The sequence below is a fragment of the Melozone crissalis genome, unplaced genomic scaffold, assembly GCF_028551555.1.
Source record: "Melozone crissalis strain CALT ecotype California unplaced genomic scaffold, PUWL_Pcris_2 ptg000014l_1, whole genome shotgun sequence".
NCBI classification, from domain to species: domain Eukaryota; kingdom Metazoa; phylum Chordata; class Aves; order Passeriformes; family Passerellidae; genus Melozone; species Melozone crissalis.
Window position 1 is genome coordinate 1166577 of NW_026535792.1, and position 18835 is coordinate 1185411.

Here is an 18835-nt window from a genome sequence, read left to right on the forward strand (position 1 = left end):
AAAGATATGGGAATAGGAATAACAGTTCTTTACTAGGGAAAATAAAAATACAAATGCAATAGTACAAAAAAGAAAACAAACCACTGACAGAGTGAGAGCAGGAGCTGACACGCTGTGTGTCAGGGCGGTGTCCCAGCCCCATCCCATGGGGGCTCAGCCCTCCTGCAGTGCCAGCTGTGGCTCTGCTGCAGCAGGGATCCTGCGCAAGGGGGGAGTTTTCCTCTGCAGCTCCAGGGCTGCTGCAGATGGGCCTGGGCTCCCTCTGGCAATGCAGGGCAGCAGAAAGCTGCTCCTCTGGCCATGCAGGGCAGCAGAAAGCCGCTCCTCTGGGAATGCAGGGCAGCACAAAGCTGCTCCTCTGGGAATGCAGGGCAGCAGAAAGCCGCTCCTCTGGCCATGCAGGGCAGCACAAAGCTGCTCCTCTGGGAATGCAGGGCAGCACAAAGCTGCTCCTCTGGGAATGCAGGGGGCAGAGGCTGCTGGGGTGTCCCAAAGCTCAGATTGGATCCAGGTAGGAATGCTTGGCTCCTCCCCTGGGCGGAGCATCTCCCCATGTGATCATGGAATTTGATCAGCCATGCAGGGACACTTGCTGGCCATGAACAGAAGATAATTAATAATTAATGATCCATGAACAGAAGATAATTGATAATTAATGGCCCATGATCTCCTGGAGGGAGGATTGGCTGTGGGAGAGATAAAGAAACCTGCCCCATGAACAGGAGATAACTGCCCCAGCTCTGACAGATGTGATAGAACCCACACCCCCATTTCCAACCCAAGAGAGCCAGTTGTGGCAGCATCCACAGCGTGGCTGTGGCAGGGCTGGGATGTCCCTGTGGATCCAGGGGATCCAGGGGGATGGTGGCATCATTCCCACCCTGCCCTGTCTCCCCCAGATTGGCTCCTACTATGGCAGTGAGATCAATTCCCTGGACGTGAACGGCGACGGCGTCACCGACGTGCTGCTGGTGGGAGCACCCATGTTCTTCAGCGAGGGCAGGGAGAGGGGCAAGGTCTACGTGTACACCCTGCACGGGGTGAGTGACACCTGGGGACATCGTGGGGACATCTGGGTGACGTCATGGAGGCTGTGTCCTCTGGTGGGGTCTCAAGGAGGGGATAGAACAGGATCTTTGCCACATGGGAATGTGGATGTCCCTCTGGAGAAACCATCTCCAGCCACACGGTGTCCTCCAAACCTGCTCCCTCAAGGGAGAACTCAGAGCCCCTTCCAGAGCCTAAAGGTGCTTCCCTGTGGAAGTTGCTTCCCTGGATGAGGAATTCCCCCAGTTAGAATTATGAAGCAAATAAAACCCGCCTGGAGCATGGAATCCCTACACCCAAAGCACTTTATTATTTATGGAATTATTATTATTGTTATCATTATCGTTATAGTAATTTTTATTATCAATGAAATTTGTATTTATTATAGAATTTATTATGAGTATGGGATGCTTATTATTATAGAATTTGTATTTGTTATGAAACGTATTATTAATACGGAATATTATTATAATTATTGTTATTATTATTATTACTACTACTACTACTACTATTGAATTATTTATTTAGGGTGCAAAGCAGATGTGGGGCTGGGTCAGGGGGGCTCAGGGGTCCTCATTTCCCAGGGATGTGCTCCAAAATCCCCCATCCCTGGGAATGCTCCCCCCTCCTTCCTTGGACAATCCCTCCCACATCCCCGCACTCTTCGCTTGAGGGTGTCTCCTCTTCCCAGCCTTGCTGCTGATGCTTTGGGAATTGTCTTCCTTCCTTTTTTTCCGTGGCAGAACCTCTTTGTTCCCAGCGGAGCCCTGATGGACCTCCAGAGTTACCAGAATTCCCGCTTTGGCTCCTGCATCGCCGCCGTTCCCGACCTCAACCAGGACTCCTACAACGACCTGGTGGTCGGGGCTCCTCTGGAGGACGAGCACCAAGGAGCCATTTACGTTTTCCTGGGATTCCAGGAGACCATCCTGAAGACGTACAAGCAGGTGAGGCTTCCCCGTGCTTGGTTCTCCTCATCTTTTGTGGGAAAATTATAATTTGTCCCTGTTTTAAGGACAAATCCACACCTGGGATTTAATTGTTAATTATTACGGCCAGATATTTCCTCTTTTGAGGCATCCAAGACAAAACGTTGGAATTCAAGCATTGGAAGAGCGCTGGTGGAGTCCCCATCCCTGCTGGGATTTAAGATGTGTGGATATGGCACTTGGGGACATTTTGTGGTGGCCTTGGCAGTGCCAGGGGGTGGTTGGACACCACAGTCTTGGTTGGCTTTTCCAACCTGAATTATTCCATAGAATAGTGGGGAAAGAGGCTTGAAATTAGAGGTAATGTTTAGCAATCATTGCAAGGGACTGCTATAGATTAATTAATTAATTATAATTTTTTAAAATTTATTTTTGTTTTTTTATTATACTTTTGATAAATGTTAAATAAGCAGGGTAAATCCAGTAGCAACCTTGGATGGTGTCTCCAAAGAGAAATTGCTCTCGAAGCAAATGCTTTCTCTTTTCCAAAGAGAAATTCCCTGGAAAGCCGTGTTTTAACATGTTCTCTTGGAACGGGGGATTTTCGGCGGCGAGGCGGAGTCAGCCTGGCAAAGCTTTGGCAGGCAGGAATGCTCCTGCTGGAATCCAGCCTGGATTGCTCCCATTCCTTTCCAGCGGATCGCGGCCGCCGACCTCGCCCCAGGCCTGATGTATTTTGGATGCAGCATCCACGGGCAGCTGGATCTGAATGAGGACGGGCTCGTGGACCTGGCCGTGGGCTCGCTGGGGAACGCCGTGGTGCTCTGGTGAGCCAGGGATCCTTGGAGCCCTCTCCCGATTTCCTCTGCCCAAATCATGCCAAAATTTTTTCCAGGAAAAACTGGTCTCACAACAATCTGAGCCGTCTTTCTTGAATAACCAGCCCCTGTCCAACAGGGCTGTGGGATCTCAATACCCACAGGCCCTAAAAAGATGCCAGAGTTGGTTCTCCATTGAGTTTCATCCATGGTTCTCCACTGAGTTTCATCTATAGTTCTCTAGAAGTTCCAAATTCATTTGTGGGGATTTGCCCAGGCTCCTTCCAGTCTGATTTAATTAGAGCAATATTTTCAAACATTAATTAATGTTTGGAGAGTCCCTTGAAGCTGTTGGGATGGAGGGTGGCTGTGCCCACCTGAGATGCGTCACCCTGGGCTCTGCTTGGACAGCGTCTTTCTTCTACAAAAAGGAGGGAAAAGGAGTGAAAAAGGCAAACCTGGAGCTGTGGGAGACTCCAGGATGTCCCATCCCGAGCCAGAGCCCATCCCGTGCCCTCTCCCCACCCCGCAGGTCCCGCAGCGTGGTGCAGATCAACGCCAGCCTCCGCTTCGAGCCCCCCAAGATCAACATCTTCACCAAGGACTGCAGGCGCAACGGGAAGGAGGCCACCTGCATGAGGGCCTTCGTCTGCTTCACCGCCCTCTTCCTCTCCGCTCACTTCCAGACTGCCAGCGTGGGTAAGGACAAAATCCCAATTCCTGCCTTGCTCAGGTCTCCAGCCCCATGGAAAACCCAACTTTTGGGATGGGAACTGTGATGGTGTTCACAGGGGTCTTAGGATGAGGGAAGAAATGAGAATGTTGACTCCTTTCAGAAGACTTGATTTATTATTTTATTATATATATTACATTAAAACTATATTAAAAGAATAGAAGGAAGGATTTCATCAGAAGTCTAGCTAAGAATAGAAAAAGAATTCATAACAAAGGCTTGTGACTGAGACAGTCCAGACAGCTGGGCTGTGATTGGCCATTAATTAGAAACAACCACACGAGACCAATTACAGATGCACCTGTTGCATTCCACAGCAGCAGATAAGCATTGTTTACATTTTGTTCCTGAGGCCTCCCAGCTTCTCAGGAGAAAAAATTCTAAGGAAAGTATTTTTCATAAAATGTGTCTGTGACAGGAAACCATCCAGGAGCTTGGAGGAGCTCACCTGTCCATCTGCCACTTTGGTGTCACTCACATTTGTCCCTGTCCCGGCCGAGTCTCCGGGTTCTGGTGGCTGTTCTGCCGAAGAAACCCCCCCAGGATAAATCCCACCTATCTCTCACCTGTTCCCTGGGCAGAGCTCTCCTGGGATTTGCCTTTCCATGCTCTGGGTGACGGGAATCGGGAATGTTCCCGCAGCGGGACAGGAGCAGACAAGCCCGGCTCGGCTTGCGCAGGGCTCATCCATCCCTCCCACCTCCCGCTGCAGCAGCGGGCCACATCTGCCGGCCAGATGTGCATTTTCCACAACATCCCAGGGAATCTGGAGCTGGCCAGCCCTCCTGTTAAACCCTTGGATGGAGCCGTGACCCCGAGTGATCCCCGGCGGATTCTCAGGAGTCAGCCGAGCAGGGAGGCGATAGCGGCTCGGCTCCTGCGAGCCAGCAGCAAACACCATCCAAGGAAAATCAGGATCAAAGCCAAGGAAAAACTCCCATTGCCCAGAGCAAGGGCTTTGTTTTGTGCTGTCAAATCCAGTGTTTTTCTCCCTGCTGCTGTCCCTGTGGGATAAAATCTGAGTGGGATTTCCTTATTTATTTGATTTTACCTTTATTTCCCCTGGAAATAAAGAGTCAGCCCCTCTGCTCTGGAGCCAGGCTGGGAGAGCTGAGGGTGTCCAGCCAGGAAAAGATAATCCAGAGAAACCTCAGAGCCCCTTGCAGGGACTAAAGGAGCTCCAGGAGAGCTGGGGAGGGACAGGGGATGGAGGGACAGGACACAGGGAATGAAAGAGCTGAAAGAGGGACAGATGGGATATTAGGAAGGAATTGTTCCTGTGAGGGTGAGGAGGGGCTGGGATGGAATGGAATGGAATTCCCAGAGAAGCTGTGGCTGCCCCTGGAAGTGTCCAAGGCCAGGCTGGACAGGGCTGGAGCACCCTGGGACAGTGGAAGGTGTCCCTGCCATGGCAGGGGCTGCAGTGAGATGAGATTTAAGGTCCCTTCCCAAACCATTCTGAGATTCTGTGCTTCTCTGAAATCCCTGCTTGGCTGGGAGTCTCCAGTTGCTTTCCAGCAGCAGTGCAGGAACCAAAGGATCTCTACAAATCATCCAGGTGAGGGATGATCTCCAATTCCTCCAGACCAGCACAGGAACATTTGAGAAGCAAACAACTCCACGCCTGCACAGATTTTACACAGGGCCTTGCAATAATTAATTCCCAAAACCCCTCACTTGGCAAAGGGAAGCTTTTCTGAACTGCCTGGCATTTCCCTGAGCAGGGAATGGGCCTTGGGGTCACTCTTTGCCCAGGGTTTGGGATGTGTGGCCCCATGGCTGAGCTGCGCCTGTCCTTGCAGGGCTCAGGTACAACACGACCATCGACGAGCGCCGCTACTCGCCCCGGGCGCACCTGGACGACGGCAGGGCGGCACCGCGGGCGCTGGTGCTGCCCGCCGGGCAGGAGCTGTGCCACACCCTGCCCTTCCACGTCCTGGTGAGTGTGCAGCAGGAAATGTTCCTTCCAGCATCCCGAGCCTCATCCCGCTGGAGTCATCCCGCTGGGCTCCTCCCCGCCAGTTTGATGTGGTCAGGGACGGCGCTGCCAGCACGTGGCAGCTGCTGGGTCCCCAAGCAGTGACATCAGCCTCCACGTGCTCCGTTCCACCAGCCGTGCGCTCGGGGAGGGCGTGTGCTCCTCATCCCAAGGGAGCTTTTGCTGCTCCAAAATCAGGAATGCCCGTTGTTTTTCCATCGGGAATGGAGTGTCCCCGTACCAGCCCCGGGTGGTGTCCCCCTGTGTCCCAGCACGGTCCCACCCCGGGGTGCAGAGCTGGTGCATCCCTCGCTCGCAGGGAACAGCTGATGCACAAACCTGGCCAAACCCAAACATTCCCAGGGAATGAGGAGAATCTCGTGGAAGCCAGGCAGGCCTGAGCTGCCAGACTGGCCCAGCACCAAGCCCCGGCTGAACTGCCGTGAACTTTTGGGAAATTGGAGGCTTGAGATGGAGCTGGAGCTCGTGATTCAGCCCTAAAAAACATCTCCCTTCAGAGCATCCCTCTGCACTATGGGGCAGGCATGGGAGGAGCTCCTAGGGGCTTCCAGAGGCCAGGGCTAGGTGGGATACTGGGAAGGAATTCCTGGCTGGGATGAAATTCCCAGAGGAGCTGTGGCTGCCACTGGATCCCTGGAAGCATCCAAGGCCGGGGTGGATGGGGCTGGGAGCAACCTTGGAGATGGAATCTGGTTTCTGTTACATCCCAGCCATGGGCTGGGGCTGCAGGACAGGTGTGTGACCTCTGGGGACACCCTGATGGGTGCCCCAGCCCAGGCAGCCCTGGGGGCTCCTCTCAGTGCTCTCCCTGTGCCCCAGGACTCGGCGGATTACGTGAAGCCGGTGACGTTCTCCATCGACTACGAGCTGGAGCAGCCCGACCACGGCCCCATGCTGGACGATGGGTGGCCCACCTCCCTCAGGGTCGCTGTAGGTAGCAGCTGTCACCTCCCTGGTGACACCTTCCCAGATTCACCTTCCCAATTCCACCTCCCAAAGTGTCACGTCCATGGTGTCACCTCCCAAAGTGTCACCTCCCTGGTGCTACCTCCCAAAGTGCTGCCTCCCAACTGTGTCTTCCCAAGTGCTGCCTCCCAGATGCCACCTCCCAACTGCCACACCCCAAAGTGTCACCTCCCAAAATGTCACCTCCCAAAGTGTCACCTCCCAAAGTACCACCTCCCAAGGCACCAGGGCAGATTTATCCCTGGCAGGATTGTCACCGAGCTGCTCTCATTGTCCCCTCAGGTCCCCTTCTGGAATGGCTGCAACGAGGACGAGCACTGTGTCCCCGACCTGGTGCTGGATGCCAGGAGTGACATTCCCAGTGCCATGTGAGTAGGTGACCCAGAGCATCCTCCAGGAGTGTCGCCAACTGGGGGAGGCTCCAAAAATCCAGCCCCAGTCTGTGTTCTGTAAATTCTGACGTCACTGGTCCTTCATCCAGCATCACCACAAGGTTCATCCAAGCCCTCCATGAGGTGCTCCTTGGCACTTCTGAGCCTCTCCCTGCTCCCTGCCTGTGGTTTTTCAGGGAATCCACAAACCAGCGAGTATTTGATGCCATGGTGATGAGTTCCAAGGATACAAATCAGGAAATACCAGGGAATAACTGCAAGGCTGGCATTACCCACCTGGCAATTACGGGCTTGACTCATGGAAATAATTCCACACTGCAGCTCCGTGGTTACAGAGCTATTAAAGGTTGCATCCACAGGAGGCCCCAGAGCTGCTCCAAGGGCTGGAGCCCCTCTGGAGCCGGGCTGGGAGAGCTGGGAATGTTCACCTGGAGAGGGGAGGGATCCAGGGAGAGCTCAGAGCCCCTTCCAGGGCCTAAAGGGGCTCTAGGAGAGCTGGAGAGAGACTGAGACAAGGGATGGAGGGACAGGACACAGGGAATGGCTTTAGGTAAAAGAGGGATCAATGGGATATTGGGAAGGAATTGTTCCCTGTGAGGGTGGGGAGGGGCTGGGATGGAATTCCCAGAGAAGCTGTGGATCCCTGGAAGTGTCCAAGGCCAGGCTGAACAGTGGAGCTTGGAGCCACCTTTGCCATTGGCGTGGGATCTGGTTTTTTCCCCTACATCCCAGCCATCCCAAGCGCTCCTAATAATATTTGAGAATGCCTCACACCACTGGCCAAAAATCCCCAAATTGTGCACGATGGGAAGAATCCCTAATTCCTCTTTCAGCACAGCGGGACACGGGGGGAGAGCAGGGATCTCCATGGCGGTAAAATCCCGGGAATGCCGCGTTTTGCAGGGAATTCTGCCGGAGGGTGCTGCGCAGGGCGGACTGCTCGGCCTTCAGCCTCTCCTTCGACGCCTCCGTCTTCGTCATCGAGAGCAGCAGGAGGAGGGTGGCCGTGGAAGCCACGCTGGAAAACCGCGGGGAGAACGCCTACAGCACCGTCCTCAACATCTCCTTCTCCAGGAACCTCCAGTTGGCCAGCCTCATCCCCAAGGTGAGCTCCCGGGGCAGATCCGGGCTTTTCCAGAGGGGCTGCTAATCCCGGCCGGAGGAGAATGCTGCAGCCCAAAGCAGAGCCCAAATCTGTCTCCATCCCTCATAAATCAGAGCTGTTTATGGGCTCCGTTTCTAAGCACTTCCAGCTCTTTATTTTGGAAATACAAAAAGGTTTTGAGTTTTAAGAGACTGGGCGAAGGTCAAACGCAGAGGAAATTATTTCCCTCTATTTTTCTCCTGCTGTTGTTTAAAAATACTCCCTGCACATGGCCAAGTTCCCGTCAGGAATGAGTTTTTGCAGCTGAGAAATAACTCCTGGAAGTGGGAGCTGATCATGGGAATGTGGCCACAGCTCAGCACCGAGCCGGGCGATGCCACCTCTCCATGGCTTTCCCTGGATGGTCCCAGAGTGCCCCAAAAATGTCACTGCCCCACTCACTCGATCTTGGTGCGACTCCTCCCTGCTCCCAGCGAGGTTTGGGAATGTGCTGATGCTGCTGGGCCTTCCCTCACCCCCCCATGACTTCATCCCCGCCCGCAGATCCCATCTCCTTTGTTTTTCTCCAAGCCGTGCCAAAGGAAAATTGTGGGGCTTGCTGCCCACAAAATAAGAAAAATGCATTTTTTGGAGATTATTCCAAATGAAGTGAGGGGAGCAGGGAAAATCCCCGGGATGGTGGGGAACAGAAAGCACCAGGCAGCAGTGGTTGTAGGGAATATTTGCAGCTGGTTATGGAGGAGTCACGGATAACAGGCTCCTGGCTGTCCCTCCTTATCAAGGAGCATCCAGAGGGGATGGATATCTATGTCTTACAAATAAAAAGTGGCTGTGGCCCCAAAAAGTCCATCATTTCAGCAGATGAGTGGGAGGAAGCTCCAGGGTGTTGCTGGTGGCTGATGCTGGGATATTCTGGCTCCTGGGCGGGACTTTTCCAGTGGCAGCAGCTCAAAGTGACCCCTTGTGGGATAAAAGCTGGAATAGTTCATCCTCTCATGGTGAGGATGGATACCGCATCCCATGGCTGGAGAGGTGGAAGGTGTTCCAGCAGCAGGAATGTCAGTGTTGAGGTGAGGGAATTCCAGCTTAGCTGGTGGCCATGCAGGATAACAGCTCATGTTGTCTCACAGTGCTTCCCAACAACTCCTCATCTCAGAAAAATCAGAAATTCCAGGAATAATCAGGTTCATTCATTCGCTGCAGTTAAATTCATTCACTGCTGTAATTAAATTCATGAAGACGATTTAAATCAGGAAACTGGGAGTTGCTTCCTAGAGATGGTCCTTTCCAGGAACGTCAACAAATGCATGGGAAGAATTCCCAGCTGCAGCGAGCAGGGTGGTTTGGATGACTGGCTGGTTGCTTGCATGGTCCTTTGGTTGGGTTCTGGTTGGTGGTTGGTTGGTGGTTGTATCCTTCCTTCATTCATTAGTTTGTTGACCAGTGGTTGATTGGGTTTTGGTTGTGTTTTGGTCATTGGTTGGTTGGTCATTGGTTGGCTGGTGTTTTGTTGGGTTTTGGTCATTCATTGGTTGGGTTTTGGTCATTGGTTGGTTGGTTATTGGTTGATTGGTTAGTCATTGGTTCTTGTCATTGGTTGGTTGGGTTTTGGGTTTTGGTTGTCAATTGGTTGGTCATTGGTTGGTTGGATTTTCGTTGGTTGGTCATTGGTTGATTGTCCATTGGTTGGCCTTTGGTTGACCACTGGTTGGCCATTATTTTGTTGGCCTTTGGTTGGCCATTATTTGGTTGGCCATTGGTATGCCATTGGTTGCCCATTGGTTGGTTGGTCCCCAAAGCCAAGGCCCGTTTTCAGCCCCTCTGGTGTTCCCAGTTTCCCAAAGAGCCGGGGCTCATTCCCGGTGTCCCGGGCATTCCATGGACAGGACTTTGTGTCCCGTTTCAGGACGACAGCGACATCAACATTGACTGTGCCAGCGACGACAGACACCCCACCAGGAGGGTGTGCAACGTCAGCTACCCCTTCTTCCGAGCCAAGGCCAAGGTAGGACATTCCCAACTTCCCACTGTGCTGTCACATGGACCTTCTGCCCCCAGGGTCACATCTGGGCAGCCCTGAGCAGGATTTTGAAGATGAACTTTTGGTTTCTTCCCTTTTGGAGTTTGAAAGGCATCTTAGGGGAGCTGGGATGGTTGGGATCCTACCATGGTGCTCAGGAGAGCCCCAGAATCCAACCCAGCTCCTCCAGGTGACAGAACTTGCCTCAAATCCTTTGGAAAAATTTAATGTTGGCTTCAAACCAAGGATGGGAACTTTCCTGAGCTGATTCCCTGCAGGATGAGGCTCGTTCCCTGCCTGAGAGATTTTCCTTTCCCTGAGGTGCCTGTGGATCCTGCTCAGAGCCAGTCCAAGCCCCCCTGGGTGGTGGCGTCCTCCAAACTTGTGTTCCCAGTATTTGGGATGAGCCCAGATCCAGTTTATCATTTTTATAAGCCATAAACCCTTGGGAAACATCAAATTCAGGGTTCAGTTGGGAAAAAAATAGTGGGGAGATCCACTCAGGATCCACATGGAATCCCACCTGCCACCCATGGGAAAAGGGACCAACAGAGATTTTATCTGGAGATAAAATCTCCCCAGCTCCTGTATCCGTCTGAAACCTTTCCTGGATTATGATGGATGAGCTTCAGGCAGCAGGCTCGGCTTTAAAGCTCCCAAAAATCCCAGTGGGATGCCTGTGGCTGCAGGAGGAGCTGGCTGCCCATGACCTACGGGGTCGGGAATGCGTCCGTGGGCCATCAGGTAGTGCCGCTCCTGCCAAAACAAAGACAGGCTGGAAATGGAATTTTGGCTCCGGAGCCGCGGGAGCTTTAATATTCCAGTCAGCTGTGCCGGCCCAGACGGTTTGAGGTCACTGCAGATGTGACATTTATCACATTTATCCCGTTTTATTGGTGTTGGCTCTCTCCAGCCGCCTCCCCTTCCCGCCGGTCCCGGGCCTCTGGAGGGATCTGCTTCCAAAGGGAGCTGCTCGTTACTCCCATCACAGGGGCTGAGAGAATTCCTGCAATCCTGCTCTGCTCGGTTCTGGTGGGATTGGGAATTGTGTCTCCTGCAGGGTCCTGCACCGGCCCCATTCAGCACTCAGGATTTTATTTTCTGGGATGTTTTTCCCGATGTTTTTCCCGGTGTTTTCCCCTTCTCCGCAGGTCGCTTTCCGCCTGGATTTTGAATTCAGCAAGTCCGTCTTCCTGCAGGGCATGGAGGTCTACATGGTTGCCAGCAGGTCTGGGGATGCTTTCTCCCTCTGGAATCACGGAATCATGGAATTGTTTGGGCTGGGAAAAAAGCCCACCCGGTCCCACCCCTTCCCTGATCCCAGGGTGTCCAATCTTGGACAATTCCAGGGATTCAGGAAGCTTCTCTTGGCACCCCAGGATGCAGCCGGCTTTCCTTGGGATTCCTTCCTCCAGAGGCAGAGGTTTTCCATGGAATAACCCCATGGAGACCCAGTTGCTGTGGGTTACCCTGTGCTCCCAAACCTGGCTATTTTTGTTTATCTGGGAATTTACATCCATGATTTTTCCATGCCTGTGGAAGCTGCTGGGCTCTGCTGGATCTCCAGCCGCTGCTGCTTTCTTATCCACACTCCCACTAACAAATATTTCCCATGAAAAAATATCTCCTAACAATTTTACAAAGCTCTCCTTACTCCCCATTCCTGCACAGGTAAAGATTTCACACAGGGAAATGTGGGAAATCCTGCAAAAAAAGGGAAAATCCTATGAGGAAGGGGGGAAATCCTATCAGGGAGGGTAAAATCCTATGAAGAAAGGGAAAATCCTGCAAAGAAAGGGAAAATCCTACAAAGAAAGGGGAAAATTAAATCAACTTAATACTTATTGAATTATTAATAAATTATTGAAATAATTAACTAAAATACTAATATTACTTAATTTTTTAAAAAAAGTTTCACTAATTATTAGAGCAGAGGAGGATTCCCCTGCACGACTTTAAGCTGCTGGGGGTGACACCTTCCTCCAAATCATTTAAATGATAAAAATCTCAGAATAAAATCCTGCTTTGACCAAAATCAGCATTCCAAAAAAACATTCCCAGGGGGATTTGGCTCCTGCCTGACCCCCTGGCCCTGCTGCTGTTGCAGTGACAGCGAGGAGAAGGAGAGCACCAAGGAGGACAACGTTGCCCACCTCAACTTCCAGCTCAAGTACGAGGCCGACCTGCTCTTCACCAGGTGAGGGGTTTGGGATGGGATTTGGCTCCTGGGAGGTCATGGATTGGGAAAACCCCTTGGGAAAACCAGCTGGGAGCAGCCTTCAAGCCCAGGTTTAATTTGGGAGTTTATTGAAAAAACAGGAGCCGTAAAGTCAGGGAGAGCTTTTTATAAAACTGGCGAGCCATGGGGAGCTGGACTGTGCCGATGTTTAAAGGCATAAATTTTATTGAAGAGGTGTGAGGGTGAGCTTTTATGGGAAAAAAAAAGGGAATTCTTGGAGGTAATAATGGCCATAACAGGTGTTCCCAGTGCCTGGGCCACTGGCCATCCCACAAAACCATCAGAGGGAAGCTCAGCTGTGGGATGAGCGTGGAATCACCGGGAATTCAAGTCTGGGACAGCCAGGGATGAAGGCAGAGATAATTTAGGAAGCTGCTGATGGGAAAATCAGGGATCCCAAAGCACATTCCCTGGCGCTGCTTGCTGGAATTTTTCGGGGATTTTTCAGCCCTTCGGTCATTTTATATTTTTTACTCAGACGCCTCAAATAAAATTCCTTTAATATTTAGGATTTATGGGGAGCGAGGGGATTCTCCAGTTCGGAATGACGAGAAAACCTGGAGGGAAAGAAGAGCACAGAAAATATCAAATTTGGGAATTTCGGAGTGGAAAAGGAGGGAGGGAATTTGAAAGAATGTGGGGATTTGGGGCCATCACAGGTGCTCCCGAATGGGTTCCCACAGGATATTCCTGGCTCTTTTCCCACCTCGCCAGCTGCAAAGCAGGGATTGATTTACCTCCTGTGACATCCAAACCTCAGCCAGGGCCTGGGATGGCTCTGCTTTATTAAAAGGCGAGAAAATCCTGCAAAGAAAGGGAAAATCCTATAAAGAAAGGGAAAATTCTGCAATAAAAGGGAAACCCTGCAAAGAAAAGGGAAAATCCTATAAAGAAAGGGAAGACCCTGCAAAAAAAGGGGAAATCCTGCAAAGAAAAGGGGAATATCCTATACAGAAAAGGGAATATCCTATACAGAAAGGGGAATATCCTATACAGAAAGGGGAAAGTCTTGCAAAGAAAAGGGGAAATCCTATAAAGAAAGGGGAAATTCTACAAACCTCTTTGTCACTTTTTGTCCCACAGGACGTCAAGCCTGGACTATTTTGAGATCAGATCCAACAATTCCCTGGATGCATCCAACCCCATCGGGCCCCCCTTCCACTGCACCTTCACGGTGAGCAGGAACCGGATCCCTGAGTTTTCCTGGGTTTGGGACCTGCCCCGGGAGCAGGGATCCCCATTCCCCGATCCCAACACATCCCTGTGCTCTTCCCTGGCAGCTGCAGAACCTGGGATTCTTCCCGGTGCAAGGGGTGACCCTCAAGATCACCGTGCCCGTGGCCACCCGGGCGGGCAACCGGCTCCTGCTGCCCACGGAATTCCGGGCAGACCAGGTAGGACGGGATTGCGGTTTAGGGTGGGATTCCAGCCCGGTTTAGGGTGGGATTCCAGCATAGTTTAGGATGGAACTCTAGACCATTTTATGATGGGATTCTTGACCATTTTAGGATGGGATTCCAGCCTGGTTTCAGATGGGATTCCAGCCTGGTTAAGATGGGATTCCAGCTTGTTTTAGGATGGGATTCTAGCCCAGTTTATGATGGGATTCTAGGCCATTTTAGGATGTCATTCTGTCCCAGTTTAGGATGGGATTCTGTCCCAATTTAGGATGGGATTCCAGCCCAGTTTAGGGTGGGATTCTGTCCTGGTTTATGATGGGATTCTAGTGTGTTTTAGGATGGGATTCCAGCCCCGTTTAGGATGGGATTCTAGCCCATTTTCAGATGGCATTCTGTCCCAGTTTATGATGAGATTCAGGCCTGGTTTAGGATGGAATTCCAGCCCAGTTTAGGATGGAATTCAAGCCAAATTTATGATGGGATTCTGTCCCAGTTTAGGGTGGGATTCAAGCCCAGTTTAGGATGGGATCCCAGCCTGGTTTAGGATACGATTCTGTCCAAGTTTTGGATGGGATTCCAGCCTGGTTTAGGATGGGATTCTGTCCCAATTTAAGATAGGATTCTAGGGCAGTTTATGATGAGATTCCAGCCCAGTTTAGGACGGGATCCCAGCCCTCCAGCCACATTCCACAGCGAGCCAAACTCAATCCCAGCTCCAGCACATCCTGGGGCGTGCTGGGGATCCCTGATTCGGGATGGGGGCACAGAGAAGCCACTGCCACGATCCCGTGTCCATGCTGTAATTCCATCGGCTTCTCCCGCAGGAAAACACGACCTGCAGCATCTGGGGGAACACCACTGACTACCGGAGAACCCCGGCAGAGGAGGACCTGTCCCGCACCCCACACCTGGTACTGGCCTGCACAGGGCCAATCCTGGCTCCAGGATATCCCAAAACAGGGAAAAACCTGGGATAGGGATGGCCCATGGACATAAGAGGGGCACACCGGAACTTTTAGGAGATTTTTAAGCCCTTTGGTCAGTTTATTTTTATTTTTCCTCTCAGCCACTGCAACTTAAGCCCCGTTAATACTCAGGGTTTATGGGAAGTGAGAGAATTCTCCAGCTCACAAAGATCAGGATAATTTTTTTCCAAGAGAAAACTTGGAGGGAAAGAACAGCACAAAATCCAGCAAAATTGGGAAGTTTGGGGTGAAAAAGGGGGAGAAAAGTTAAAGAAGGGGGGCATTTAGCCACAGAGGAGGACGGACACGTGGGATCCTCCCTCCCTCAGTGGGATTCAGCCACAGGGATGAATCCCAGCGGGATTTTCCCTCCTTCTTCAGCTGTGATCCCACATTTCCCTTTGCAGAACCACAGTAACTCCGACGTGGTTTCCATCGACTGCGAGGTGAAATTGGCTCCCAACGAGGAGCTGAACCTGCATCTGCGTGGGAATCTGTGGATGAAGTCTCTGAAAGCAGTGAGTGCTCACCAGAAATTGTGGATTTCAGGGAGAAATCCCCAAAGGAACCCTTGCACCCCAAAAACGTGGGATTTTTCCCTTCCCCAGGAAACCCAAGAATGTATGGGGTGATTTTTGTTCCCAAAGCCGCTTATCCTGTTGGATTGTGCATCCATAGTGCCGCATTTTGGATTATTTAATTCCATAATGTATTAATTAATGCAAATTTAAGTAATCTAAAACCTCTTTTTTTGCTGTTGTTCTGCCCCACTCCCTGCCTGCCCTGCATCCTCCTCTCCCATGGATGCAAAGAGAATCCCTATGGATACAAAGTCAAAGGGATGGGACGGATCCCATTGGGAATGGGGACTCCTTTTCCACATGGGATGCTCATCCCAGCTCATGGGGATGGGATGGATCCCGTTGGGAATGGGGACTCCTTTTCCACATGGGATGCTCATCCCAGCTCATGGGGATGGGATGGATCCCGTTGGGAATGGGGGCTCCTTTTCCACGTGGGATGCTCATCCCAGCCCTCTCCGTGCAGCTGAAGTTCAAGGCACTGAAGATCACCACGATCGCCGCGCTCCAGCGGCGCTTCCGGAGCCCCTTCGTTTTCCGGGAGGAGGATCCCAGCCGCCAGGTCAGCCCTGGGATTGGGGGCACCCAGAATTTCGGGATGCTGCCACACCCTGCCCTGATCCCACTGGGAGAATCCCTGTGGATGGAGGGACCCAGAATTTCAGGATGCTGCCACACCCTGCCCTGATCCCACTGGGAGAATCCCTGTGGATGGAGGGACCCAGTTCTGGAAAAACTCGGTGCAGTTGAGGCCAAGCTCTGATCCTGGAATCTCCAAATTCCACAAAGAAAACTGAGCCAAACCCTTGGTGCAGCATTCCCAAAGCAGCTGCTCATCATTCCCACTATCCCCTTTTCCCCGCCATTCCTGCCTGGAATCCGCGGTGTTTTCTCTCCTCCAGATCACGTTTGAGATCTCCAAGCCCGAGGAATCGCAGATTCCCATCTGGATCATCCTTGGGAGCACCTTTGGAGGTCTCCTGCTCCTGGCCCTGCTGGTCCTGGCGCTCTGGAAGGTGAGCAGCCCCATTTTGGGGGATTTTTGGAGATTCCTACACATGGAGAAACCCTCTGGATCCATGTCCAGCACCCCAACAACCCCTAAACACCACCAAGAATCCTCAAAACCTCCTCCAAAAAACCCCTTTCCCATATATAAATGACATCCAGGACCAACTTCCAGCTGCCGTCCCATTGAAATCTCCTGGGATAACAGCGGGGTTTTGTTTCTCTTCCCTCCCCACAGCTCGGGTTCTTCAAGAGCGGGAGCCGCCGGCGCGCGGCCGAGCGGGAGCAGAATTCCCACGGGATGGAGTGACTCTGCCGGGGCCAGGAGCCCCCTCCCAGCTCCGGAGACTCCCGGGACCCCGAGGGATTTGGGGGCTGAGCTTGGCTTTGCAGCAGGATGAGAGAACAGCACTTAAAAGCCATAAAAAAACCCCTCGAACCAACCGAAAATTCCCCAGAAAACTCGTCGGAGGTGATTTCGACTGGGATTCCATTAAAAAAAAACCCCTCAAACCAATGGAAAACTCCCCAAAAATCACCTCAGAGGTGCTTCTAACTGGGGTTCCATTAAAAACACCACAAACCAACCAAAAAGTCCCAAAAAACATCCTCAGAGGTGCTTTCAACTGGGATTCCATTTAAAAAAGACCTCAAATCAACCAAATGTTCCCCAAAAATCTCCTCAGAAGTGCTTCCAACTGGGATTTCGCCAAGGTGGCAGCAGTGGGGACGAGGGGACACCGACGTGAGGGGTCCCTGATGTGGAGCTGGAAAACTCCTTAAAATAAAAATATTATCCCAAAAATCCCCCATGGATTGCTCCTTCCCGTGGTGGAGCTGTTGCAGATCCCGGGCTCTGCTGGCCACAGCTCTCAAACTGCCTTCGTTAACAGGAGTAATTAAGTGGAGGCGTTAATTAGTCTGAATGCACTGAATGAAATTCTTGTGATTTCAAGCACCTTAAATGCCAAATCTCCCGTGTCCAGCTGTACATAATTCTTCTAAAAACAGGAAGGAAAGGAGGGGGAAAAAATTAAAAATCCCATCCAAAAAAAACCCAAAAAAACAAACCACAAACTTAGAAATAATTTTGAAATAATTTAAAATCGTTAAGAATTAATTAAAAAGCAGTTTGATGAGTTTTGTCCCAGCAGAGCAGTTTGGGGAGCCCACGTGTATCATACCTGTACATAGCTGGTGCCATGGAAATCATGGAATTTTAAGGGCAGGAATGCCCTTGGCATAGCAGAATTATTTATGCTAATATTAATTTTATGGAGAAGAGGGAAGAGGATTTTTCTGGATGTAGGGTGAGGTTCGGGACATAGTGTTCCTGGTATTTTTTAATGATTAAAAATATGGTATTTTAAAAATTCCTGGTGTCTGTTCCATTTGTTCTGTGGATATGAGGGGGGCTACTCAGGGATCAGGGGGGAGGATGGATCCTGGAATTTTTCCATCATTTATTTCTAAGGGGTGTGAAAAGGATGAGCAGTCAAGTGAAGCCTTTGGAAGACCCAAACATGGGAAAAAAATGGGATAAAAAACTTCCCAAATCAGAAATTAAACCCTCAGCTGGAGTGGGAATTGTGGATTCCCCAGTTTTTGATGGACTGGGAGCTCAGGGGTGCAGCTGGGGTGCGGGGAAACGCCGGAGAGCCCAACAAGACCCTCCCCACCACATTCCCAGGATCTGGATCCCGGCACACAGAGGGAAAGAGATGGAGAGCGGGAAGGAAGGGGCAGGGTCCTTCAGGATTTTTATATATATATATATAAAAGATAATTATTTTAATATATATTTTATACATCTATGTTTTAATATATGTATACACATATATATACGTATATATATATATATATACACATACACATACATACATATATATACACACATACATATACATATATATGTATATATGTATATATCTATATATCTATATATCTATATATATACAAAAAATGCATATATATGCATATATATGTATGTGTATGTAAGTATAAAATATATATCTGATTATGTATATAATTAGATATATTTATACATATAAATATGCAATATATATCAATATATTTACATTTTATATACACACTTGTATAATTAATTTATATTTATATTATTTTTGTTATTTATGTATAAGTATATATGTTGTGTGTATATATAAATATATATAGCTATATCTATTAAATCTAATATCTATATTATGTGTATTAAATCGTACATATAATATATATGTGTAATATAGATAATATATATAATATACTATATATACTATATATAAAATAATCATATATATTATATATATACATATGACACCTATAATATATACTATATTTTCATAAATATGTTCATAATATATATATATGCATATATACAGTGTATATTATACATTATGTATAAGTATACATATAATTTATGTATGTGTATATAATATATATCTGTAAAATATATATGTGTTCATATATACATAAATATATAAATATGTACCATTTCTATATTTTACTTATAGCTAAATATATTATATATATTTAAATATATTTACTTATATATAAAATATATGCACACATATGTAATTTATATATCTATTTGTGGGTTTATATCTATGGATATATATCTACACGCACACTGTATG

The 18835-nt window shown here is 49.8% G+C and overlaps 1 protein-coding gene across 1 annotated transcript in view; it reads left to right on the forward strand.

Annotated features, from left to right (window-relative positions):
- Window positions 1–17575, forward strand: part of ITGA11 (integrin subunit alpha 11) — a 37189-nt gene extending 19614 nt beyond the window's left edge. The window contains exons 13-30 of the mRNA XM_054272396.1: window positions 900–1040; window positions 1791–1994; window positions 2673–2803; window positions 3327–3493; window positions 5330–5466; window positions 6346–6456; window positions 6775–6860; window positions 7788–7989; window positions 9896–9994; window positions 11161–11237; window positions 12117–12206; window positions 13332–13422; window positions 13529–13642; window positions 14473–14559; window positions 15021–15131; window positions 15661–15756; window positions 16097–16210; window positions 16441–17575. Of these exons, the coding sequence (XP_054128371.1) occupies window positions 900–1040; window positions 1791–1994; window positions 2673–2803; window positions 3327–3493; window positions 5330–5466; window positions 6346–6456; window positions 6775–6860; window positions 7788–7989; window positions 9896–9994; window positions 11161–11237; window positions 12117–12206; window positions 13332–13422; window positions 13529–13642; window positions 14473–14559; window positions 15021–15131; window positions 15661–15756; window positions 16097–16210; window positions 16441–16512 (2130 nt within the window). The 3' untranslated portion in view covers window positions 16513–17575. The remainder of the gene's footprint in view (window positions 1–899; window positions 1041–1790; window positions 1995–2672; window positions 2804–3326; window positions 3494–5329; window positions 5467–6345; window positions 6457–6774; window positions 6861–7787; window positions 7990–9895; window positions 9995–11160; window positions 11238–12116; window positions 12207–13331; window positions 13423–13528; window positions 13643–14472; window positions 14560–15020; window positions 15132–15660; window positions 15757–16096; window positions 16211–16440) is intronic.
- Window positions 17576–18835: the final 1260 nt, after the last annotated feature.